This window comes from Pan troglodytes, chromosome 12 (genome assembly GCF_028858775.2).
Source record: "Pan troglodytes isolate AG18354 chromosome 12, NHGRI_mPanTro3-v2.0_pri, whole genome shotgun sequence".
NCBI classification, from domain to species: domain Eukaryota; kingdom Metazoa; phylum Chordata; class Mammalia; order Primates; family Hominidae; genus Pan; species Pan troglodytes.
The window spans coordinates 48,380,585-48,405,000 of NC_072410.2; the positions used below are offsets into that span (position 1 = coordinate 48,380,585).

A 24,416-nucleotide genomic window follows, 5' to 3' on the forward strand; every position below is an offset into this window, starting at 1 on the left:
ACCTAAGAGCCTTCATGTGCCTGCCTGTGGATGGGCACGGCCATAAATATCCCTACACCCCACAACTCTGCCCCATCAGTCTGTCCCTGTCTCCTCCTTCCTGTGGTGGTGTGCCTGAGGCCTACCTCCTACCCCTTGCAGCCTTTCATCAACCATCATCGGAGTGAGGCTCAATCATGTCACCTCCCCTCCCCTCCCCACCATAGACTCTTTAAACTCTTAGATCACTGCCATGACCACTTCCTCAAACCAGCCCCTGCCTTGGGCCTCTGCCCAAGCTGTTTTTGACCTGCATGTGCCTGTCTGGCCTGTATGTACTGTGCTGTATGTACAATTCTGTGATTTCCTTGTCGTCAGCCTATCTCAGGCCATTCTGACATTGCATGGAGAGCTGCTGGATTGGGGCTGTGGGAGGGAAGAGGAAAACATCTCCTTTTCCAGGAGGAAACCAGCTCCTGGTTGGTGATGGGTCCTTTGGAGTCTTGCCATGGTAGAGACCACATGCTGGTACTTGCTTTGGTAGGGAATGGGGATATAAGGAAAATAATGCTGTGAAGGATCCTGGGCCCATTTCAGAGTCATAGAAACTTGGCTTTGTCCTTTGATTATTGTCTCCTGGTTGGGGCTTCCATTTCACCTCAGGCCTTGAATAGAGAAGAGCATGAAACTATGGTCTGATATTTATGGAGTTCTGGCCCCAGCCTGGTCTGACCCTGGGCTGGGGCCTGAGCAATGCCCAAATCCAGGGGCTTTGGCAGCTGCCTGGGGAAATGTGAGAAAGCCCAGCCTAGGCCACCCATGCTGCCCTTCTGCACTCACGTTGGAAAGTGTCAATCAGACAGTTGAGTGCCCCCACCCCAGGGCACCCCAGTCTTCCTCTCCAGTAGTTATTTTTCAAAGCAGAGGGCCCCTGCTCTCACCCATGTGGATCAGGGAGCTGGTTCCAGAGCAAAAGAATATGCTTTGAAGGGGAAGGCAGAAGAAAACTCAGATGTCTCTGCAAAGTGCTTAGTTCTTTTTGGAAACCCTTTAGAGACAGGCTTTAACCTGTCTACAACCAGGGGATGGTTGGAGAGGAGCCCAACAGTCATTAGAGCTGCTGCTACCCAGATGCGTGTTCCCCAGGGTTTCTTAGTCACTGTGTGTGCTCCCCAGAGCTGAAGCCTGTTGCTGGAGGGGCACTCTAGATGTGTGTGCCAGATGAGAGACTGTAAGGGTGTTGCCAGGTTGTATAAGAGACAGAAGTGGAGTTAATGGGGCTGTGGGTGGGTGGGTGGCGGCGGCAGAATGTGAGTATGATGAGAGAGACTGCTGGAGCAGAGAGGCCATGTGTCCCTCCCCAGTGATGCCCTGGCCCCATAGAATGCCATTTCTGGGATAGCCCCTGGCCCAGTTTTTTGGAGCACGCTCTTGGGGGTGGGCAAGGGAGGGAAGAGAGGAGCCAAAACCTGTTCTTTGGAGAAAGAAGCAGGACAAGCTCTGCGCATGACTGTCATGAGGAGGAGGAGCCAGCAAAGCCCTAGATGGTTGCTAGGTGACTGAGGAGCAGTGGCTCCACCCCCATGGAGCAGAGGAGGGTGGGTGCATGACGTCAGGTGGAGCTGGTGCTGCGGCCACTGAGGCTGCCATCAGCCTAAGCTGGTGAACTGGGCCAGGCACCGCTCCGGTGCCTGCCGGAGCCTGGCGATCCAGCTGCACGTCTGCGGGGGCCTCTGTGTCAGAGCGGCGGCCGTTTGCAGGCTGGGAAGCTGCCGCACCGGGAGGCTGAGACTGCATTGTTGGGATTTCATGCACTAATCTCCTGTCTCCGCCGCCTTTCCCTCTGTTCGGTCTCTTGCCCTCCCTTCCTTCGTCTGTCCTTCCTCCGTGTGTTTGTCTATCCTCCTCTGTCCCTCCTCTTTCCTCTCCTTGCTTTCTTTGGTTTTCTGCAATGATGAGACAGGCACCGACAGCCCGAAAGGTACTCTTGCTTGCTCTCGTCCTGCTGCTGGGTTGCCAGGGCAATGGTGGCAGCAGGCTGCTGGGGTGGGGGTGGGGGCTGATTGACTTCATCTGTCTACCTGGTCGGGGAGGCGGGTGAGGACGAAGGTGGGTTAGGGAGAGGTGTGTGTCACCACTATGCCCCACACCCTGGGCATTTGCTTACTGCCTTGCCTGCTTTTGGCTCTGCCTGTGTTCCAGGCCTTACACCCAGTGGCCTCACAGGCTTGGGCTTCAGGCAGCCTCTACCGCATACCGGATCTGGGAGGGTTTCCTGTGGTAGAACCTAGGGAAGCAGGCCCAGGTATCTCAGTGCCTCTAGCAGGCCTGCCTGCCTCACCCAACCTTTGCTAGAATACCTCTTGGTTGTTCTCCCAGTATCCCCCAATCCCCAGGATTTGTATCAGGGCACTTTACCAGGGTGGGATGGGGACCCTAGAATAGTTTTTGACCCACAGCTATGGAAGCTTAGCCCAGGGTAGGAGAGGTGGGAATTGGCCTCAGTGTATGCTGGAAATAGGGCCCAAGCCAAATCTTGTCTTGGCTAGAGCAGTGAGATACTGGGTAGCAAGAACACTATTTGGAAATTGGAGTTAATTGTCCACTTACCATTTTGCAGTAACCTGAAGGGTCTGTAGTTTCTCTGTGCTGCTGCCCACCCCCACCTCCTTTCCTACAGCTGGGTGGGGTTACTTTGCTGAGCTCTGGGCTTCTGCTAATGCAATATTCATGGTCCTGACACCTGAGCCCTCTTCCCTAGTGATCGGGACTGCTGCAGGATCTGGTTCTGGGGAAGGGGGTTGGCGGGAGGGAGGACAGCAGCATTGTTCTACCCTAGGGACCTGATCTCCCATTTCTGGGCTTAGATTACTCTCGTCACATGGGGTTTCTGGGGAGTTCTGTGTAGAGTCTAGCACTTGAAGGAAGAGGCTGACCTGGGAAAGTCCTTGGGAGTGGTGGCTGGGCGGGGCCTCTGGCTCTGGACTGGAGTGGGAGAGATCGTTCGCAGGAGGACTGGTCTCTTGGGACCTTCTCACTAGCTGTTTCCTTGTTCTATGGCTCAGCCTAGAGATGGACTTCTGGGATTTCTGGGGTGTCTGAAGGGGTGAGGCCTGCAAGGATTGGACAAAAGTGGGATCAGGAACCAAGGGGAACAGGAATTCTGGGTTCCTGAAGTAGGAATACAGTGATTCACTGAAGGGAGAAGGGGATGGGATGGGGGGGAGGGTGGCTAACTGTAGCCCCATTCCTGTTACTTCTTCTGCTCTCATTGCTGTCCCTTTTGCTCTCTGTCTTTCTGCCATTGTCCTTTCTTTCCTGACTACTTCTCTTCTGGCTCCTGTTGCCTGTCCAGACCACAACTCGGCGACCTAAGGTGAGAAAACAGGCCCCTGTGTGAGCCACTGCTGAGTGTACACACACGTTTCAGGCATGTGGATGTATGAGGGCACGTGTATGAGCAAGTGAAAGTTCGTCATAATGTATCCTGGGTTCTCTTCAGAGGAAAGGGGGGGTGGGTTCTCAGTGCTGGCAGGCACCTCCTGGGGAAAATGGCTTTTGGCTTTTAGGAGGTTGTCTAAGCCAGTAGCTTAAATGCAAAAGAGAAATGAATGGGGTTGTGGTGGTTAATCAAAGCAGGCTTTCTTGAACAAGGGAATTTTGACCAGTTTTGATGGGAGGGATTGGAAGAAAGATGAACTTGGCCATGTAAAATGTCAGGGGATAAGGAGGTGAGTGTGTCTGTGACAGGCCTTGGGTGGGGATGTCTGAGGATTGCACATGATCTCTGAGTGTCAGCCCACTGGGAGACCTTGGGGCTCAGCACTTTGAGCACATTGGCAGGCCTGTCTGCTCCAGGGCTTGAACTTCAGGTCAGCTCCTCTGCCCACCTTCTCCCCTGCCCCACAGGGGCATGGATAGTGTTGCCAAATCGGGGGAGATGACGAAGAGTTGTCTCAAGGGGAAGTCTAGGGGTACAACTTTCACCTTGGCCCTTTTACCTGCAGGGTCCCCTGAAATAGACTGAGAGAGGGAGATTCAGCTTGACTCCCAAAGAGGGCTTAGCAGGGGTAGAGAGCCTGGCACCCCCACTTTTGGCCCAACCTTCTGTGGAAATTACATTGTACTTTTTCCGTCTAGGGGTGGAGGGCATAGACCTGGAGCAAGGATGGGACTGAGAGTATAATGGAGTTGCTAGAATGATCACAAGTGGGTCATAGATGGGGGTTCTAGGGAATAACGGATTCTGCTCTTAAGGGTAGTGCCAGAGCTAGGAGGAATGTGGAGTCAGTGCCAAGCGAGGAGCCTTATAATCTTATGTCTTTCTCTTATCTTTTCCTCCCTCTCTCCTCTGCCTCCATCCTCCCCCTGTCCTTTGTCACTATCTCTCTCTGCCTCTCTGTATCATTTTCCTTGTCCCCTTCATTCTTCTTTTCTCACTGTGCTTTGATACTCTCTTTCTGCTTTTTCCCTTTTCTGTCTCCTTCCCTTGCCATATTCTCATATTCTGTTTCTGTTCCTCTTACTACCCCTATCCTCTGCTTTCTTTCTGGTCTGCCTCTACCCTCTCTGAATAGCCCACCCGCCCAGCCAGTACTGGGGTGGCTGGGGCCAGTAGCTCCCTGGGCCCCTCTGGCTCAGCGTCAGCAGGCGAGCTGAGCAGCAGTGAGCCCAGCACCCCGGCTCAGACTCCGCTGGCAGCACCCATCATCCCCACGCCGGTCCTCACCTCTCCTGGAGCAGTCCCCCCACTTCCTTCCCCATCCAAGGTAAGGCCTGGGGTAGGGGTAAAGGAGAATCAAGACACCCAGAGGCTTGTGGCTATCCGCTGTGTCTTGAAAATTTCCTGGGGTTGGCAAAGACCTAGAACTTGGATCAGAAAGGGTGAGGACATAGCCTATGGATATCTTGCTACTGACTGAGCCACCCTTTCCTTTCTTGCCCTTATGCCATACTTTCCCCATATATACTGTGCTACGGTTTCCTCTCAGATGTTCTTATGCCACTGACTGTTGGCCGCCCTGGGGCTGGGTGATGTTTGCACACTTTCTTGTGTTCTTTGCGCCAGCTCAGTGTTGGTGGAGAGGAGGAGTGGGCTGTGCACAGACCGTGAGGCCTCTCCTTTGCAGGAGGAGGAGGGACTAAGGGCTCAGGTGCGGGACCTGGAGGAGAAACTAGAGACCCTGAGACTGAAACGGGCAGAAGACAAAGCAAAGCTAAAAGAGCTGGAGAAACACAAAATCCAGCTGGAGCAGGTGCAGGAATGGAAGAGCAAAATGCAGGAGCAGCAGGCCGACCTGCAGCGGCGCCTCAAGGAGGCGAGAAAGGTTTGACTCTGGATGAAGGGGGTGGCTGGGGCAGCCTGAGACCTAAGGAAGCATGCTGGAAACTAGACTGGAGCTGGAGCCTGGAACATACTGTGAGAAAGGCCTGGGGCATCTCTGTGCTTGTACCCCCTCCCACCTCCACTTCTTCCTCAGGAAGCCAAGGAGGCGCTGGAGGCAAAGGAACGCTATATGGAGGAGATGGCTGATACTGCTGATGCCATTGAGATGGCCACTTTGGACAAGGAGATGGCTGAAGAGCGGGCTGAGTCCCTGCAGCAGGAGGTGGAGGCACTGAAGGAGCGGGTGGATGAGCTCACTACTGACCTAGAGATCCTCAAGGCTGAGATTGAAGAGAAGGGTAAGGGGCCCACAGCTGCTGGGGGCCAAACGGTCAGGTGAGAACCATGCCTGAAAGTGTTAATGATCTTCTCCAGGCTCAGATGGCGCTGCATCCAGTTATCAGCTCAAGCAGCTTGAGGAGCAGAATGCCCGCCTGAAGGATGCCCTGGTGAGGTAGGGTCTTCAGTGCTTGCCTCTGATGCTTACTCTTGTGTCTCCAAATGTGTTAGAGCACCCATCGCCAGAGACTCTGACACGTGCTTTCCTCCTGTCTTCCTCACATCCCTGCAGGATGCGGGATCTTTCTTCCTCAGAGAAGCAGGAGCATGTGAAGCTCCAGAAGCTCATGGAAAAGAAGAACCAAGAGCTGGAAGTTGTGAGGCAACAGCGGGAGCGTCTGCAGGAGGAGCTAAGCCAGGCAGAGAGCACCATTGATGAGCTCAAGGAGCAGGTCTGGGGAGCCCAGCCCCTCACCCAGAATCCCCCACCTGACTCTCCTATCAGTTGATGCCTCCTCTTTCTAGGTACCTTCCAGCAGCCCTTCTCCCTATCCTCCCCGTAACACAGGTGGATGCTGCTCTGGGTGCTGAGGAGATGGTGGAGATGCTGACAGATCGGAACCTGAATCTGGAAGAGAAAGTGCGCGAGTTGAGGGAGACTGTGGGAGACTTGGTAAGAGAAGAGCAGACCCCTGACATCTGACTTGGACCTGCTGAGAGAAAGATTGACATGTGACCCTTGGCCTTTGAGCAGGGTGTGCGGTGAGGGACCCAGGCTGGGCTTGCTACCCTGACCCTGCCTTTTTTTTTTTTTTTTTTTCTGAGATGGAATCTCACTCTGTTGCCAGGCTGGAGCGCAGTGGCGCAATAATCTCGGCTCACTGCAACCTCCGCCTCCCAGGTTCAAGCGATTCTCCTGCCTCAGCCTCCCGAGTAGCTGGTACTACAGGCATGCGCCACCATACCCAGCTAATTTTTGTATTTTTAGTAGAGATGGGGTTTCACCATGTTGGCCAGCATGATCTCGATCTCGACCTCATGATCCGCCTGCTTTGACCTCCCAAAGTGCTGGGATTACAGGTGTGAACCACCGCCACTGGCCGACCCTGCCTTTCTTTAGCCCCAACTATGGTGTGGTGTCCTAGGAAGCGATGAATGAGATGAACGATGAGCTGCAGGAGAATGCACGTGAGACAGAACTGGAGCTGCGGGAGCAGCTGGACATGGCGGGCGCGCGGGTTCGTGAGGCCCAGAAGCGTGTGGAGGCAGCCCAGGAGACGGTTGCAGACTACCAGCAGACCATCAAGAAGTACCGCCAGCTGACCGCCCATCTACAGGTACATGCCCACTGTTTGCTCTCTGCCCACCATCACCCCAGGGCTTCCTTATGACCCAGCTGTGCTTCACTGTCTCTCCTCCTAGGATGTGAATCGGGAACTGACAAACCAGCAGGAAGCATCTGTGGAGAGGCAACAGCAGCCACCTCCAGAGACCTTTGACTTCAAAATCAAGTTTGCTGAGACTAAGGCCCATGCCAAGGTCAGGAAAGTGTGTGGGTCTGAGGGAGCCCTGCCTGGGTTGAACTGGTATGGGGTTCTGGGCTTCAGATTCCTGGGGGAAGGGGTGCTTTGTGTGGTGGTTTGGAAGACTCTGGCCTGGGCTTGCCCTAGAAGCAAGGGATCAACTGGAGCAAGGCATGGGAATTTTGGGGCTCTTTCAGCTCTGGCTAAGAGTCCTCATCCCTGTTCACCTCACAGGCAATTGAGATGGAATTGAGGCAGATGGAGGTGGCCCAGGCCAATCGACACATGTCCCTGCTGACAGCCTTCATGCCTGACAGCTTCCTTCGGCCAGGTGGGGACCATGACTGCGTTCTGGTGCTGTTGCTCATGCCTCGTCTCATTTGCAAGGTATGGCCAATCAATCACATGTTCCACAGAAATCTAGTGAACTTGCCATGAACCAGGCATTGAAGATGCTGAGTGAAGACAACAGAGTCTCTGCCCACAAAGAGTTTATGGTGTAGTGGAGGAACACAGCAAAGTCACCGATTAATATATATTACAAATGGTGTGTTTTCAAGGAGAGATAGGTTCTGTGAGAGAGCACAATTAGAGATTTGATTTAGAGGTGAGCAGGGTGTGACTGAGGGAATAACATTGTCTGAGGGCCAGGAGGTGCCTAGGGGTTAACCTTGGGGATGATGGGCAGGATAGCATTCTAGGTGGAGAGATAGCAGGAGTGGCAGCTTTAAGTCAGGAAAGACCTTGATTCCACCGGTCCCACTACCCTTTCATTTTCACATCCTGACTCCTCACAACCTCCAGTAATCACATCACTACCCTTTCCCCATGCGAGATTCCCCACCCAGGTAAGAGCTATTTCTGCTTTCTCTCCCATGTGTGTCCATGCTCCCCACATAGTTAAGCTCTGAGTACTATATTCCTGAGTCTCTGTTCTCCATCCTCTGCTCTGAGGCCCAGGTTCTTGGTGCTTTTTCCCACAGGCAGAGCTGATCCGGAAGCAGGCCCAGGAGAAGTTTGAACTAAGTGAGAACTGTTCAGAGCGGCCTGGGCTGCGAGGAGCTGCTGGGGAGCAACTCAGCTTTGCTGCTGGACTGGTGTACTCGCTGAGCCTGCTGCAGGCCACGCTACACCGCTATGAGCAGTAAGTGACTCCTGACTCCCTCACCCCAGGGTCGGGGTCCAGGATTGGCCAGAACTGAGATAGCCTGGCAGACTCTAGCCTCACAGTGCCCTTCTCTGGTCTCTAGTGCCCTCTCTCAGTGCAGTGTGGATGTGTATAAGAAAGTGGGCAGCCTCTACCCTGAGATGAGTGCCCATGAGCGCTCCTTGGATTTCCTCATTGAACTGCTGCACAAGGATCAGCTGGATGAGACTGTCAATGTGGAGCCTCTCACCAAGGCCATCAAGTACTATCAGGTGTGGGGCAAGAATTTGGGCTTGGGGCAGGAGGCAGGGAAGCTTTCACTTGATGGGGGCTCTTACTAATATATTCAAGGTTGTATGTCCCATGCTTGCTGCTTGAGGCCTGGTTTGCTCTTAGATGAACTCTCCATATGATGCAGCTCCTTGAGGGCTTTGGATTCTCTTGTACCTCCAGAGACCCATGATGATCAGGGCTCAAACTACAGTTTGGGAAGAACTCCCCACCCCCTCCAGGGCCTAAAAGTTGTCTGTCTGTTATCTCTCCTCAGCATCTGTACAGCATCCACCTTGCCGAACAGCCTGAGGACTGTACTATGCAGCTGGCTGACCACATTAAGGTGAAGTATCTGGGCCAGTGATTGAGCCCCCATGGAGATCAGAAATGGAGGGCATCAGGTCAAGAGATCAGGCACCCAAGAAGTGTCACATAAGATTAGGGCAGAGTTACCAAAGCCATATCAGGGAAACTAGAGGACCTACTTATGTATGGGGGTCAGCAGAGGATGGGGACTTCTTAGAGATGTTGATAAGGCAGAAGGGCTCCTGCTGGGGGCTGATGATTGCATGCTTCTATCCTCACAGTTCACGCAGAGTGCTCTGGACTGCATGAGTGTGGAGGTAGGACGGCTGCGTGCCTTCTTGCAGGTGAGAACACATCTAGATCTGTGTGAGCTCCTCTTCTTTCTTAGTCCTGACTTCCTTACTCCGAGCCTTAATGCTAACTTGGTTCTCCATCCATTTTCTTTTTCCTGAGTAGGGTGGGCAGGAGGCTACAGATATTGCCCTCCTGCTCCGGGATCTGGAAACTTCATGCAGTGACATCCGCCAGTTCTGCAAGAAGATCCGAAGGCGAATGCCAGGGACAGATGCTCCTGGGATCCCAGCTGCACTGGCCTTTGGACCACAGGTTTAAGGCTGCAACTGGGGAAGGGAAGGAAACTGAGTAGAAACATGAAGGGCATAGCACTTGAAGATCTGGATCTGGTTAGGGGACAAAAATGGTTTTGGGGTAGCTGGAAACTGTGGTGCTGAACCCAGGGTTGACTCCTGACTCTGGCCTGGCACACAGGTATCTGACACGCTCCTAGACTGCAGGAAACACTTGACGTGGGTCGTGGCTGTGCTGCAGGAGGTGGCAGCTGCTGCTGCCCAGCTCATTGCCCCACTGGCAGAGAATGAGGGGCTACTTGTGGCTGCTCTGGAGGAACTGGCTTTCAAAGCAAGCGAGCAGGTGGGCCTGGATGGCTGGGTAGAAGGTGTGGGGAGAGTTAGTGACCAGTGTGGGGCTTTTACTTCTGCCCTTGGCTCCTGCAGATCTATGGGACCCCCTCCAGCAGCCCCTATGAGTGTCTGCGCCAGTCATGCAACATCCTCATCAGTACCATGAACAAGCTGGCCACAGCCATGCAGGAGGGGGAGTACGATGCAGAGCGGCCCCCCAGCAAGGTAGGTGGAGATTTCCTTGGAGAGGTTGCCGAGGCCTGTAGGAGTAAGACTTGCAGAGCTACTGCTAGTTGTGGGAGGACGGGGAGACAGGAGGAAGGCATCTGGAGAGCACCATCCTGCCTAGAAGGCAGGGTTTTCCCTGTAACTGGATCTCTCTGTAAGGAGCACAGTGATGATCTCTTCTCTCCACCCTCACTTTCTCACCCCCTACCGACCATTCCTTAGCCTCCACCGGTTGAACTGCGGGCTGCTGCCCTTCGTGCAGAGATCACAGATGCTGAAGGCCTGGGTTTGAAGCTCGAAGATCGAGAGACAGTTATTAAGGAGTTGAAGAAGTCACTCAAGATTAAGGTGAGGGTATTGTAGGCTCAGGATCTGGGGGCCAGGAAATTGGTAGGACTCAGGAAAGCAGTGAGTGTTGGGGATCGGGACCAAGACGGCTTGGGAGTTAAGGGGAGAAGTGGGGCCTGCAATCAGTGGGAGCTGTAGTGAGCCCTCAGGGAACCTACTATCTCATGGTCTAGCCCCCAGTTTCCAGGGACTGTGGGGAGGATGTCAGGGATCTAGAAGTTCTGTCCTTGTCCAGGGAGAGGAGCTAAGTGAGGCCAATGTGCGGCTGAGCCTCCTGGAGAAGAAGTTGGACAGTGCTGCCAAGGATGCAGATGAGCGCATCGAGAAAGTCCAGACTCGGCTGGAGGAGACCCAGGCACTGCTGCGAAAGAAGGAGAAGTCAGGCACTTTCCCTGGGGCCTTGCTTCCTCTAATCCTCCCACTGCTGGAGCTCTCTGCCTCCTAACCCATACCCCTACTCAGGTTCTCTTATAGTGAGACTCCCCATTTTCTTTACCCACTGCCAACCCCATTGCATCACCCCAGCCTAAGCCTGTGCTGCTCTGCCCTGGCTCCTCACTGGCAGGGCTATTCCAAGGACCTCTCAGGACTGAATAGTCAAGGAGTGCTTTGGAGAAGGGACACTGCCAAAGCCCAGATTCTCTTTCACAGAGAGTTTGAGGAGACAATGGATGCACTCCAGGCTGACATCGACCAGCTGGAGGCAGAGAAGGCAGAACTAAAGCAGCGTCTGAACAGCCAGTCCAAACGCACGATTGAGGGACTCCGGGGCCCTCCTCCTTCAGGCATTGCTACTCTGGTCTCTGGCATTGCTGGTGGTGAGTACTGTGGAATAGGCAGCACTAGCACAGAGGAGATTGTCTTCTCTCCTGTCCTTGGCCTCATTTTGACCTCTGCCCCACCCCCCTTACCCCCGGGTATTCAGCCAGGAACATGCTTACACAGTTTCACTCTGTGCCAGTTTTCACCAAGTTTTCCCTTCCGCTGAAGATATGTGCTGAGTTTCTCTGGGCAAAGGAGGGCATTACTAAATTGTTAATGAGGCTCAGAATAATGATGACAGTTGGTCTCTAGTAGATGTCCTTTCTGGCTCTGTAATCTGACCTTTCTGCCCAGCCCTATATCCCAGAGGGTTGTCAGCCAGCAGCAGGCTGGGCTGACTCTCCTGGGGCATCCAGCCCTGCCCGATACCTGCTCTTGATTGCTTCTCTGCTTGTACACTGTGTTTTCTCACTGAGTTCATGTGGCTTCATTCTATGATGTGGTCATATCTTCCACTGCTGAATTATCCCAGTTTCACTTGGGGCTTGTGTTTTGACCTTTGTCTAGTCACTCAGTATAGTCAGGGCTCCTCACCTAGAGTTTTTCTGGTTACCAGTTCTAGCCTCCCCAGTTTCCTGACTCAGGAGGTGGCTGCTGCTGTCTTTGTTCTCCTCTGCCCTATAGTTTGTTTTGTTTACTCTCCAGTTTCTCACTTAACCTTCTCACCTCCAGAAGACAGGCTTTTTGCCCTGGAATTAAACCCTTAGGGCCTCCAGACTTTCCCAGCTGCTCCTGAGTCTTGTCAGCTGACCTCACCTACATAGAGTCTTTGACAAAGTCTCTGTCACTGACACCCCTTGATCTTGGGAGGTGACCAAGTACCTTCTTGACTTTAGGCTCTTGTGGTACAGACAGCTCTGTGTTCTTTGGAGAGAGTTTCCAGGATTACTACTTTGTGTTGTTTTTAGCACTCTTGAAACAAACATTAGCACTCTTTAAACAAGCATAGTTCTGAATTTATGAAACTTCCCACCAAAAAAGAAGGTCTTTTGCCTCAGAGCAATGGGGAATCCTTAGGAGCAAGGGAGTGTGTTTGCATCCCCAACTTAAGCTTTGCTGCTGGTGAGCACTAAGGGTGCAGACATATTGGGGTCTCTGGAGCATTCTCCGTGCCCTTCTTGGAGATGGCATCTGAGACAGGGAGGCAGGAACAGCCTCGTGTTCCAAGTACTTTGTACAATGCACACTCTCTTTGCCACTGTTCTTCACACATTGTACCCTGTCTTGTGGCCTCACTCCTGTTTGGTGTCTTTCTTTAACACATATCCGCTCGTCCCCAAAGATAGGTGGCAGAGAGTCTTGTTAGAGAAAGTATGATGATTAGGAAAAGGGTTTTCCTGCAGGTTGTGTCTGGGATTCCTCTGGTGTGTCCCCGTAACCCCCAAATCACCTAACTCCTCTCTCCTCTTTTCCTGCTCCCCCATGGGCTATCCTGAGCACAGAAGAACAGCAGCGAGGTAGAGACCCACTCTGGCCAGGGGTTACCAGGCTGGTGGGAGTTGGAGCTAAGGGAGCAGGGTGGAGGGGGAAGCCAGGACTGGAGATGGGTGATGGGGGGATGAGGAAAGGGGAAGAGTAGGAATGGAGCCCAATTTTCAACCCTTTCCACTTGGGGCTGATGAGATTTTTTATGGTCCCCACAGGAGCCATCCCTGGGCAGGCTCCAGGGTCTGTGCCAGGCCCAGGGCTGGTGAAGGACTCACCACTGCTGCTTCAGCAGATCTCTGCCATGAGGCTGCACATCTCCCAGCTCCAGCATGAGAACAGCATCCTCAAGGTGAGGGAGCCACGGGGAGGACTGGGATGGGAGATGGAGCATATTTGCCCTATTGATGATAGATGACAGGGGCCTCCTAGCACCTCTTACCACTATCCTTCTTTTTTCATCCACAGGGAGCCCAGATGAAGGCATCCTTGGCATCCCTGCCCCCTCTGCATGTTGCAAAACTATCCCATGAGGGCCCTGGCAGTGAGTTACCAGCTGGAGCGCTGTATCGTAAGACCAGCCAGCTGCTGGAGACATTGAATCAATTGAGCACACACACGCACGTAGTAGACATCACTCGCACCAGCCCTGGTATGTACCTGCCAACCCCCAAGATGAATAAAACTGCCCCCTCCACTTGGCCCAGGGATTTAGCCCCTGCTCAGGTGGTTCCCCCACCACAGAAGCTCTTCCCAGCAGTGTTCTTTGGCTTCACTGTTCAGTTTGTTTGATTCACTCACTCTCTCTCAAGTACTTGTTCTGTTAGAGAGTCTTATACCTGCACCCCTAACCCTTAATCCAGTAGAACTGCCTGCCTGCGCCTTGGTGGGCCTCACCAGCTTTCTCTCCCCACAGCTGCCAAGAGCCCGTCGGCCCAACTTATGGAGCAAGTGGCTCAGCTTAAGTCCCTGAGTGACACCATCGAGAAGCTCAAGGTCAGCTCAGTTTGCCAGGCAGAGCTCACTTCACAGCATAAACTGGTGGAGCCAGGCACTTGTGGAGTTCCTCTGAGCCCAGCCCTGTGCTAGACAGCAATTGGGTAGGAGATGGAAGGGAAGGCAGGGTTCTTGCCTTGGAAGCTCACTGTCTCAGTGCAAACAGAAGACAGATTCTCATAACAAAATGGATAAGCTAGGGTAATCTTTAGAGTGACTGGTTCAGGCTTTAGCTTCCATCAGAGCTGAGATCATTGTGGGGTAGAATGGTTGGGCGTGGCTTCCCAAGGGCGGTAGAATGTGAGTTGGGCCTTACAGGATGAGGACTTGCAAAGTAAGGAGGAGTGCTGGTGTGGGGATGGGGTTGGAGATGAGAGCAAAAGTATGTTGATATAGAGGACTAAGTCCCTGCCCCCTTGGTATTAGTGTCTCTGTGAAACCACGTGGTCTTGTGCTAGCCTGTGGGGGTCCCATAAATGAACCCTTGTCTTCCTCTCCCCTTCCCTAGGATGAGGTCCTCAAGGAGACAGTATCTCAGCGCCCTGGAGCCACAGTACCCACTGACTTTGCCACCTTCCCTTCATCAGCCTTCCTCAGGGTGAGGGGGAGCATGGGGTGGAGGATGGGACAGTGTGGAGAGCTCAGGCGGGCCCCCCTCTCCTCCAGAATTGGAGGAGGCCTTTGGAGTCTCAGGTCTAACAACTGCATACCTTGGGTTATCTGGCCAAATTTTACTTACAAGTAACTCAGAAGTGCTTACAGTGCTTTGAAATTCCAATATTTTAGCACCTAAACACCTTCCGTGACTTTTGACACCAGGAGGGCCTCAAAACTCCCTTGTCAGATTATGTATCCCCATTCTAATTTGAAAAATGTGGTCACAATAGCCCAGGATCTCAGAAGCCCTAGTCACCCAGGAGCTGCCTTGGTCTCAGTGCTCAGGGACCCCTTCGGTGGCCCACAGCTCAAGTGAGCCCCTGACCTGGAGTCTTTTTCTCCTCATCAACCACCAGGCCAAGGAGGAGCAGCAGGATGACACAGTCTACATGGGCAAAGTGACCTTCTCATGTGCGGCTGGTTTTGGACAGCGACACCGGCTGGTGCTGACCCAGGAGCAGCTGCACCAGCTTCACAGTCGCCTCATCTCCTAAGCACTCCTTTCCCCTGCTGTCCCCTTCGACCCTCAGCCCTCTGGTGCCGCTCTGCCCGATGCACAGCCACCTCAGCCAGCCCCCAGGTAGAAACGTGGGTTAAGCTCTTCCTGCCCCGTTCAGCTTCACTCCCACCCTTTCAGCGTCCTGCCCCTTCACCTTGACCCGGGTTCCCCCACTCCCATTCCCTGGCCTCTGCCATAATTTGTTGTTCAACTGCTCCCTCCTTCCTGAGGGGCCTCAGGGCTTGTGGGGGGTAGGCTGAGACCCCACCACCAAAGGTTAAGTGAGGTCCCCTTGATTGAGGACTTCACCCCTTGATTAAAGCAACTTCTGCTTCAGTGCTTCCTGTGTGGTGTTGAGAGTGGGACTTGGGCCATTAAGCTCACAGCAGGAATGGAGGAGAAGCGATGCTGAGGAAGCTTTGGCTGTATCAAATTTGAGGTCTCCTCTTCGTAGTGACCAGAAGAATGCTGTTTCTAAAATTCATGTGCAGTAAGTTACTCTAACCAAGGAGGAAAGGGCTAGACTTAGGACTAGGTACCTAAGTTTATTTATGGAGTCAGGAGGGCTGGGAGGGTGTAGCCTCTGCCAACCCTGCCTCTGCTTCCTGTAGCTTCCACTGCTCTTTAGTCCAATTTTTGGAGCTGGAGTAATGATATGATCACCACCCCAGCCAATTTTCTGATGTCCTGGCCAGTCTTCCCATAAGACCTGGGGTCTCTCAGAGGGAATATTTACTAAATAAGGGAAAACTAAAGTGGCATACTAGTAAAGGATAGAAGGTACAAAAGCTACTCCCAAACCCCACCATAAATTAGTATCACCTGGGGAGTTTCTTTTAAAATGTAACAGATTTCTGGTCTTGACCCAGACCTACTGAAAATACTTCCAGAGTTGGGACTCATTAGGCTGGTAAACAGCACCCCAGCATTGTAGATATTAGCCCCAGTTTAGATTAGTTGGCTAGCTCCTTTATATTCTCTTTTTTTCCCTCTTGGGGAGAGAAGTCCAGTTCAGACTCCCAAAAGGCTCTGATCTAGATGCAGAAAGAGACCCTTGACCCTGCAGAGTGCTAGGCCTAAACTAGGCCAGACCCTCTGCTCTTCTGCTTTCTGTCTTGAGGGGAAGGGCAGACAGGAGGAGGGGTGCTTGAAGGTGGGCGTCCAGGGGCCATATTCTCAATGACTATACTGTCTGGGAGGTCAGTGGGTTATGGTGTTTGAATGCCTGCTCTGTACCTTGGCTCTTCTCACCTGGGATTCCGAGAGAAAATGATTTGATGACTTTTCCTCAATACTCTCAATGATGGTACACAACCAGTGTCATTCCAGATGCATAGGATATAATGCATTACCTATGAGGGATTAATTCTCACAGAACTGGTTGAGAAGGGTTATTATTGTGTCTTGAACCAGAGAGTCTTCACCTCACGTCTCCAAATTGGGCTCTGCTAGGGCAAGGAAATCACAGACCACACTGTCCTTTCCTTGGGATTGGATGCTACCCAAGCTGCTGACCTGCCTTCTGATTGGTGTGGTTAAGACACCGAGGCCAAGCAACTTCTGGTGGCACTTTGAAAGGAGAATGGGGATTTTTGTTCTATCCTTTTCCCTTGGTGGCAGTTTCTCACTACTTAAACTGCTGCTCTCTTGAATGCCGAATTCATTCACCCAATTATTTGTTGGCTATCACCCTGTGAGTGCCCCACAGGTATCTTAAGAGTCAGCATGTCCAAAACTGAAATCATCTCTTCTGTGTCCTACATGTGACAAGCCACAAACCTGGATATCCTTGACTCCTTCTTTGATCTCCTTAGCTAATTTAGTTATCCAGTCCTGTTCAGTTTGTCCTTCATTACTGTCTCTCAAATTTGTCCACTTTTTTTACATCCACGAACTTTGTCTATAAATAACTTCTTGCTCTGGGCACTTCAGCAGTTTTTAAACTGGTTATGCTACCTCCATTGCCTCTCTTCAACCAGTTCTACACATCGATATGAGGGACCTTTCCAAAATGCATACTGGGCCATGTCACTCCCCAGTTTAAATCCTGAAATGATTTCTTCAACTAGATTTAAAATTTACATAAGATCCTGAAATGGTTCCTCTATGTGTCTAGATTTTAAAATTTAAATTCACTAGAATGGCACATGAGACCATCAATGATTTGGGTCCTGTCCACCTCTCCAGCCTCTCCCGATGTGCCAGGTGGTTCAGCTTTAGTGAACCCCTGCAGTTTCCTTGCCACCCTGTGCTCTCTTAGGCCTCTTCCCACCACGCAGAATGCCATCTACCTCCTTCCCTCCACTCTACCTCCCTGCCCTCGCCCCATCCCCATTCCTCAGCTGACATCCTGTCCATTTATTAAGATAGCTCTGGCAATGCCATCTCAGGAAATCTCCAATCCCTATGGCCTGTTAGGTGCTCCTCTTCTTGAGGCAGCAAAAGATACAGACCTTTTTTTCAGGTGTGCTTGGATTTAGTTGCTTTGTGACTTTGGCAAGGTTTCTAATCTCTGATCTGTTTTCTTACCTGCAGAATGGAAAAATGATATCTTACAGGGTTGTTATGAAGGTCAAATGAGATAGTGCATGCAAGCATCAAGCACTGTGCTGGCACACAGTAGCCTTGCTTCTCTTCTCCAGTATGCGCTCCTACTACGCTACTTTATGCCAGTAAGCATCTGTTTCTATTTTAAGTGTTAGTTAACTCCTCTCCCACTTCAGACAGGAGTTCCTTTAGGGTGTCTTCCATCTCTGCATCCTGCCAAATACAAGTAAAGGGCACGTATTTGAGGAGGAGGAAGATGACTTTTATTTTGGACATGAGTTTGAGGTGCTTGTGAGAATGTACAAGCAGAGATGTCCATTTGGCAGTTGGAACCTGCTGGGTCTGGAGCTCAGCAGAGATGTCCAGATTGAAGATAGGAAAAGTTTGGGGAGTGAGTTGGGAGTGTATCAATGGTGGTTGAAGGCATGGTTTGGGTGAGGTTACTGTCTGTATTCAAGTTACTAAGAAAACCGAATCTGAGGCAAAGCTAGTGTTAGCACTTTATTGGAGGGTGAAGTCTCAGAGCAGCGAGAGTGAGGGAAAGGAGGAAAAGAAAATCAAAGGTTGGTGTTAGTGAGTTGGCTCCTGCCTCACAAAGACAGCTAGTCACTTGCCCATGTTGGATGTCTCTGGATAGACTACACAGAAACACCATGACTGGCTAGAACATTGTATTTGGATTGATGGAGGGGAAATTCACCTGTTCTGCTTCCTGCCCATGCTTTACTGCTCAAAGTTTGCCATGGAGCCAGTGTTAGCTCCCCACTTTCTTGCTGGGATGATATTTCTTGGCCACTGCGAAAGCCAGATCCCATGCCTTGCGGCATGGCATTTAATCTAAGTCCTGCAATGGCAAGGGGAACAGAATGTGGTCACCGGCCTGTGGGAGTTAGTCAGCACAGAGCAAGCAGCTGGAGACCTGGGAGTCAGGTGAGGCTGAGAGAATCTGAAGCAGCAAGTTACCTCAGGAGAGTATTCAGAGGGAAGGGAAGGTAGAGCCCTGGGAAGCCCTGAGAGTAAAGAGCCTGCAGCCTGAAGGGGCATCCACTGCAAGCAGAGGGCCCCTGTAGAAAGCATTGTCACAGAGCCAAGGGAGGAGAGAGATTGAGCAGCTCAGAGGGCAATCAAATTCTGGGAAGTGGCCATTGTGATTCAGAGATGCCTGATGAGCTGGCCAGGTCAGTCTCCATGGAATAGAGGAAACAAACTGGGTTGTGATGGCAAGAAAGGGGAGACAGCAGCTCATGCTCACTGTGTGTCCTGGGTGGCATCCATTCATGGGGATTGTAGAGAATGGATAGCCAGGCAGATGACCAGGGGAATGATTTCTGGAAACCGGGGGTGTGATGGTGGGGGAGAGGCCTGGCGAGGTGCTCTGTGTACCAAGGATGGAGTATAGCATAGTAACAGCCACCTTTGATTCATCCAAAGCCAGAAATGCCAGTGTGACAAAACCAAGCAGACCGGCAGTTGGCAGGGGTAGGATATGAACATTCTCAACTCTGTTCCCTAGGAGCTTCTCTCTTTTGGTGGGTTTTGGGCAGTTTCCTAGGGTTAACGTTACCTGCCCCAGCATGGAGGCAGCTTTGTGAAATAAGAATAGGGCTTATATTCCATCTCTTCCGCTATTGAGCTGTCTGAACGTGGGGAAGGTGCTTAACCTTTCAGCTTCAGTTTCTGTATTTGTAATAGGCCAATAGCACCTTCCTCAGGTGATATTCTTAGGTAATCTTCAGGGAGAAAATTAAATAACGTAGCATGCTTGATACAGGTATTTAAAAAAGGATACCTGGAAGAGGCTGATACTAAACAAATGAAAAGGAAACAAAATAGAAGCACATTCCCAAGATGTACACTATGACACACATAACCATCTTTTGAGCCCCAAAGGATTGGTAGCCCTGGCCAGGCGCGGTGGCTCACGCCTGTAATCCCAGCACTTTGGGAGGCTGAGGTGGGCGGATCACGAGGTCAAGAGATCGAGACCATCCTGGCCAACATGGTGAAACCCCATCTCTACTAAAATACAAAAATTAGCTGGGTGTTGTGGCGCATGCCTGTAGTCCCAGCTACTCGGGAGGCTGAGGCAGGAGAATCACTTGAACCCCAGGAGGCGGAGGTTGCAGTGAGCTGAGATCACGCCACTGCACTCCAGCCTGGCGACTGAGTGAGACTCCGTCTCAAAAAAAAAAAAAAAAGAAGGATAGGTAGCCTTTAGTGCCCCAGCTTTCAGCTTGTTTCTGTGGGCAGCTACTGTCTTATTTTCTACCATCCAGGCACTGTTTTCTCCTCCTTTTAGCAGGCCAAGGCTGAGAGAGAGAGTCTAAATGTGGTGGCACGTCCCTCACCCCCTCCCACAATTTGCATTCACCTGTTTGGTTCACATTTTCAGTGCTCTGCCTCAGTGGGGAGCAGGGGTGGGGCAACACAAAGACCCAAATAGGCTGCTGGGTAATCCTAGGGAATGTACAAGGATGTACAAGGCCCCAGAGCTGAGTCTACCCTACACAGCCATGAGGCAAAAAGTGAATTAGGAACAGGTATGCTCTATAGCCCAGGTACTCTAGAAGTTTTATAGCACAGGTGACCTTGGCCACTGTCAAGTAGGCCCAGGGCACCTGGAGACACTTAAGTCTGAGGGTGAGTGGTCCCTCCTGCTTCTCTGTGGTTATTGTTTCATGTAGCCAGCTTTTCTATGTGTATGGGTAGCATGACCATTCATCTAGCCTCCCTCCATCTCTATCATCCGTGCCACCCGAAACAGGTATTGCTACTCCCAGGGACAGAGGTCCTCAGAGGGGCAGCCTGGGACGTTTGGCCTACATTCCTTTTCCGAAGGCTGGGGAGTTTGGATGTGGGAATTGGACTCTTCTTGCTCAAATAACGGGTACCAGTGTAAATAGATGTCTCTCACCCTCTGTTTTGTTACTTTTTATTATGGAAAATTTTAACATACAAATGAGAGGAGAGTGTAATGACTTACACATACAATATATATTCATTTCATGGTTCATCTTGTTTCGTCTATATCCCCTTTCCTCCCCCTTCTTCTCCCAGAATGTTTTGAAGCAAATCTCAGACATCTTATCACCTTATTATTTCATCCAAAAGTATTTTAGTATCCCTGAAAGATACAGCTCTTCAAAAAAGAAAACTACAATACCATTATCACACCTGAAAAGTTAATTCATCAACTATCCAGCATTCAAGTTACCTTGGTTGTCTTATAAACATTTTGTTTTGTTTTACAGTATGTTTATTTGGATGAGATTTAAGACAAAGACAATACACTACAAATAGATGTCTTTTGAGTCTGCTTCCCCCTATTTTCTAATTATTTTACTAATACAGTGTTTGCTTTATATACGTTCTTCTTATTCAAATACATAACATTATCACCTTGATAATGCAAATAACACAATATGGAGGAAGATTGAGAACATAGGCTCCCAGTACTTAGTCACTGGGATTATAGAGATTTTCCTTTTAGTATTTTCTATCAAAATTTAAAGATGTCCTGCCATGGCTGTGCAAGAATAGAGCTGTCTGGAATGGGAGTGCAATGAAAAAAAAAATGGATTCAAAGTTAGGAAAAGATGAAAAGATGTAAGTCAAGAAGAGAGAATATATTTTGAAACTAAATAGAATTTCCTGGCCGGGCGTGGTGGCTCATGCCTGTAATCCCAACCCTTTGGGAGGCCGAGGTGGGTGGATCACGAGGTCAGGAGTTTGAGACCAGCCCGACCAACATGGTGAAACCCCGTCTCTACTAAAAATACAAAAATTAGCTGGGCGCGGTGGCGTACGCCTGTAATCTCAGCTACTCAGGAGGCTGAGGCAGGAGAATCGCTTGAACCCGGAAGGTGGAGGTTGCAGTGAGTCGAGATCGCACCACTGCACTCCAGCCTGGGTGACAGAGCGAGACTCCATCTCAAAAAAAAGATAAAAATAAAAAAAATAAAATTCCTTCATTCAGAGTGTAAGCATGCAAACAGGTGCTAAGGAGAGAAGTTGTATCATCTTATTTCTTCCTCAGATTGCCCTTAACAAACCAAATAGGTAATGCCCATTGACCTAGAAAAGGGAGCTCTCTTCAAGCAATGTATAAGAAAAAGCAGGGCAGAGGGAAAGTAGTGAGAGGGTCACTTGCTTTGAGGTACTCTAGGTCAGGGGTCCCCAATCCCTGGCTATGGACTAGTACTGGGTGCATGGCCTGTTAGGAACTTGGCCGCACAGCAGGAGGTGAGCAACGGGCAAGGGAGCATTACCGCCTGAGCTCTGCCTCCTGTCAGATCAGCAGCGGCATTAGATTCTCATAGAAGTGTGAACCCTATTGTGAACTGCAATGCAAGGGATCTTGTGGGCTCCTTATGAGGATCTAACTAATACCTGGTGGTCTGAGGTAGAACAGTTTCATCTCAAAACCATCCTCCCCCTCCTCCCCATTCCATGGGAAAATTGTCTTCCATGATCAGTCCCTGGTGCCAAAAAGGTTGGGGACCACTGCTCTAGGTGATGGATATCAAAGCCTTCATTTTGGGAAACCTGTCAAATTGCTGAAGCTGTGACTCTCCATCATTACAAATGATGAAAGATGTAGCAGATTTTTACTGAGGTGCTAATGGATTGAAAAAACCTGTCTATTAAATGTGGCCAGACAGATACCCAGGCAGCAAGTCAGCATGGATACTGAATGAGAGTTAAGTGCTTGCAACCTCTCTGCTCCACAAATCAGGTTAAATTCTAAACTTTTTAATTTTAGATTTAATAATGGGGCAAATACAAAGCAAAGCCTTCCATCAGTTGCAGCAGCTGGATGGAGAAAATAAACACTTCTAGAATATAACTTAGAACATCCCCTTGAACTTCCTTCATCTAAGCCATACCCACTGGCTGAAGATGTTGCACTTTTTGACAAAAGAATGGAGGTGCTACCAACACCTTTGTATCATAGGAAGAGACATGTAAACACACGAGGGCAGTGGAGCTGCACTCAGCACTGGATGTGGTGAAGAAGGGTATATAAGAGATATTTCTCCATACCCATCAAAATTTTGGATCTATAAACACTGAAGGCAAGTGTATCCATTTTCAGAGAATTGGTTTAATGGAGTAGGAAGTAGCAAGGGTTTTTTTGTTTTGTTTTGTGTTTTTGTCCCCTGAAATTGCTAAATAGGACTTCACAAAGGGTACATGAGAGCCATGAGATGACTGAAGTAAGTTATGGAATTTAAAAGGTGGAGAAAAATTTTACAGTGTTAGGGGTCATTTCCTCATAGCCGCAGGTATGGTAAGACCCATTAGTTCCTGGCTTGTTAGTGAGCAGGAGATGGCAGACACTCTTGGCTGCACAGCAACTAACTGCAAAGGGGAATGACATAAACCAGCTTGAATATAATGGGGAAGCTAAGTAAAAGGTTGTTTAGTAATTGTAGTTCTGGGAAGGGAAGGGGTTTCTAGCCTCTTAAAGATTCCTGCTCCCAAGGTCATTTTATTTCTGTTTAGTTTTTCAGAAATTATTCCTGGTATAGGTTAAGAAAGTAGAATTTTCCCAAGTACTGGCCAGGCGCGGTGGCTCACGCCTGTAATCCCAGCCCTTTGGGAGGCCGAGGCAGACAGATCACGAGGTCAGGAGATTGAGACCATCCTGGCTAACACGGTGAAACCCTGTCTCTACTAACAATACAAAAAAATTAGCCTGGCACGGTGGCAGGTGCCTGTCAGTCCCAGCTACTCGGGAGGCTGAGGCAGGAGAATGGCGTGAACCTGGGAGGTGGAGCTTGCAGTTGAGCCGAGATCGCGCCACTGCACTCCAGCCTGGACGAAAGAGCGAGACCCTGTCTCAAAAAAAAAACAAAAAAGTAGAATTTTCCCAAGTACTGATTTATAGATAATGTTTATAAGTGGCACACAAAACTTTCTGTTTCACAAACAGTAGCATTGATTGATCCCTTTAAATGCAAGTTCAATCCTTATAAGCTAAGTGCAGTGATGATTTTATGTAACATAGCTAAATGCACACAAAATCTGTATATTCTGAACTACAAAAGTGGTTTCCATAGCCACATATGGTTTTAGATAAGGATTCATTTTCATAATGAATAGTACTAACAAATATGTTAATAAAACAATACTTGTTTGTTTAATACCAAATACTTGTTCTGTCACCAACTTTTAAAGCAACACCATTCCAACTACTACTAAAAGCATTTTTAGAAGCTTTGATCTGTGAAAACAAATTCTCCAAAAACTTGACAAATAGTATGGATAAACCTCAAAGCTTTTAAATTTAAAAAGCCTTCCAAAGGCTGGGCACAATGGCTCACGCCTGTAATCCCAGCACTTTGGGAGACCAAGGCAGGCAGCTCACTTGAGTAAATGAGTTTGAGACAAGACCAACCTGGGCAACATGGCGAAACCCCATCTCTACAAAATAATACAAAAAGTAGTTGGGTGTGGTGGGATGTGCCTATAGTCCCAGCTACTTGAGAGGCTGAGGCTGGAGAATTGCTTGAGCCCAGGCGGCGGAGGTTGCAGTGAGCTGAGATCCCACCACTGCACTCCAGTCTGGGTGACAGAATGAGACTCTGTTTCAAAAAATAAATAAAAATAAAGTCTTCCAGGCCAGGTGTGGTGGCTCACGCCTGTAATCCCAGCACTTTGGGAGGCTGAGGTGGGTGGATCACAAGATCAGGAGATCGAAACCATCCTGGCTAACACGGTGAAACCCCATCTCTACTAAAAAGACAAAAAATAAGCTGGGTGTGGTGGCGGGCGCCTGTAGTCCCAGCTGCTTCAGAGGCTGAGGCAGAAGAATGGCATGAACCTGGGAGGTGGAGCTTGCAGTGAGCCAAGATGGCACCACTGCACTCCAGCCTGGGTGACAGAGCGAGACTCTGTCTCAGAAAAAAAAAAAAAAAAGGAAAAGCCTTCCAACACTGAAGCCTTCACATGAAACTTAGTTTCTCCAAAAAATCACTTGCTATCTGAAAAAAACGATATTAAAACAAATTACCTTTTAATACAAACATTCTTAAAAGAGACTTTTCCTATATCTACTTAAGGGAAACATAAAACAGCT

General features: G+C 50.2%; 2 protein-coding genes across 14 annotated transcripts in view; both read left to right on the plus strand.

Moving 5' to 3' along the window:
* DCTN1 (dynactin subunit 1) overlaps positions 1-15,127 on the plus strand; it is a 30,619-nt gene extending 15,492 nt beyond the window's left edge. For 3 of the 13 annotated variants that reach the window (XM_009442674.4, XM_001156535.6, XM_063789005.1), the window contains 27 exons: positions 1,943-1,960; positions 3,335-3,355; positions 4,557-4,748; positions 5,109-5,306; positions 5,460-5,664; positions 5,741-5,819; positions 5,937-6,096; positions 6,213-6,317; positions 6,790-6,981; positions 7,067-7,183; positions 7,402-7,554; positions 8,151-8,311; positions 8,418-8,586; positions 8,862-8,930; positions 9,175-9,237; positions 9,350-9,499; positions 9,662-9,823; positions 9,907-10,038; positions 10,264-10,389; positions 10,625-10,767; positions 11,041-11,207; positions 12,654-12,668; positions 12,855-12,988; positions 13,105-13,288; positions 13,553-13,632; positions 14,141-14,230; positions 14,646-15,127. In XM_009442674.4, the coding sequence (XP_009440949.2) occupies positions 1,943-1,960; positions 3,335-3,355; positions 4,557-4,748; positions 5,109-5,306; positions 5,460-5,664; positions 5,741-5,819; positions 5,937-6,096; positions 6,213-6,317; positions 6,790-6,981; positions 7,067-7,183; positions 7,402-7,554; positions 8,151-8,311; positions 8,418-8,586; positions 8,862-8,930; positions 9,175-9,237; positions 9,350-9,499; positions 9,662-9,823; positions 9,907-10,038; positions 10,264-10,389; positions 10,625-10,767; positions 11,041-11,207; positions 12,654-12,668; positions 12,855-12,988; positions 13,105-13,288; positions 13,553-13,632; positions 14,141-14,230; positions 14,646-14,783 (3,423 nt within the window). In that variant the 3' untranslated portion in view covers positions 14,784-15,127. Of the gene's footprint in view, positions 1-1,804; positions 1,961-3,334; positions 3,356-4,556; positions 4,749-5,108; positions 5,307-5,459; positions 5,665-5,740; positions 5,820-5,936; positions 6,097-6,212; positions 6,318-6,789; positions 6,982-7,066; positions 7,184-7,401; positions 7,555-8,150; positions 8,312-8,417; positions 8,587-8,861; positions 8,931-9,174; positions 9,238-9,349; positions 9,500-9,661; positions 9,824-9,906; positions 10,039-10,263; positions 10,390-10,624; positions 10,768-11,040; positions 11,208-12,653; positions 12,669-12,854; positions 12,989-13,104; positions 13,289-13,552; positions 13,633-14,140; positions 14,231-14,645 lie in introns of those variants that run through there. The other 10 variants (XM_515556.8, XM_054678544.2, XM_001156762.7 and 7 more) reach the window with 6 other exon arrangements.
* SLC4A5 (solute carrier family 4 member 5) overlaps positions 15,126-24,416 on the plus strand; it is a 145,006-nt gene continuing 135,715 nt past the window's right edge. Inside the window, exon 1 of the mRNA XM_054678546.2 lies at positions 15,126-15,278. The gene's annotated coding sequence lies outside the window, so the exon portion shown is untranslated. The remainder of the gene's footprint in view (positions 15,279-24,416) is intronic.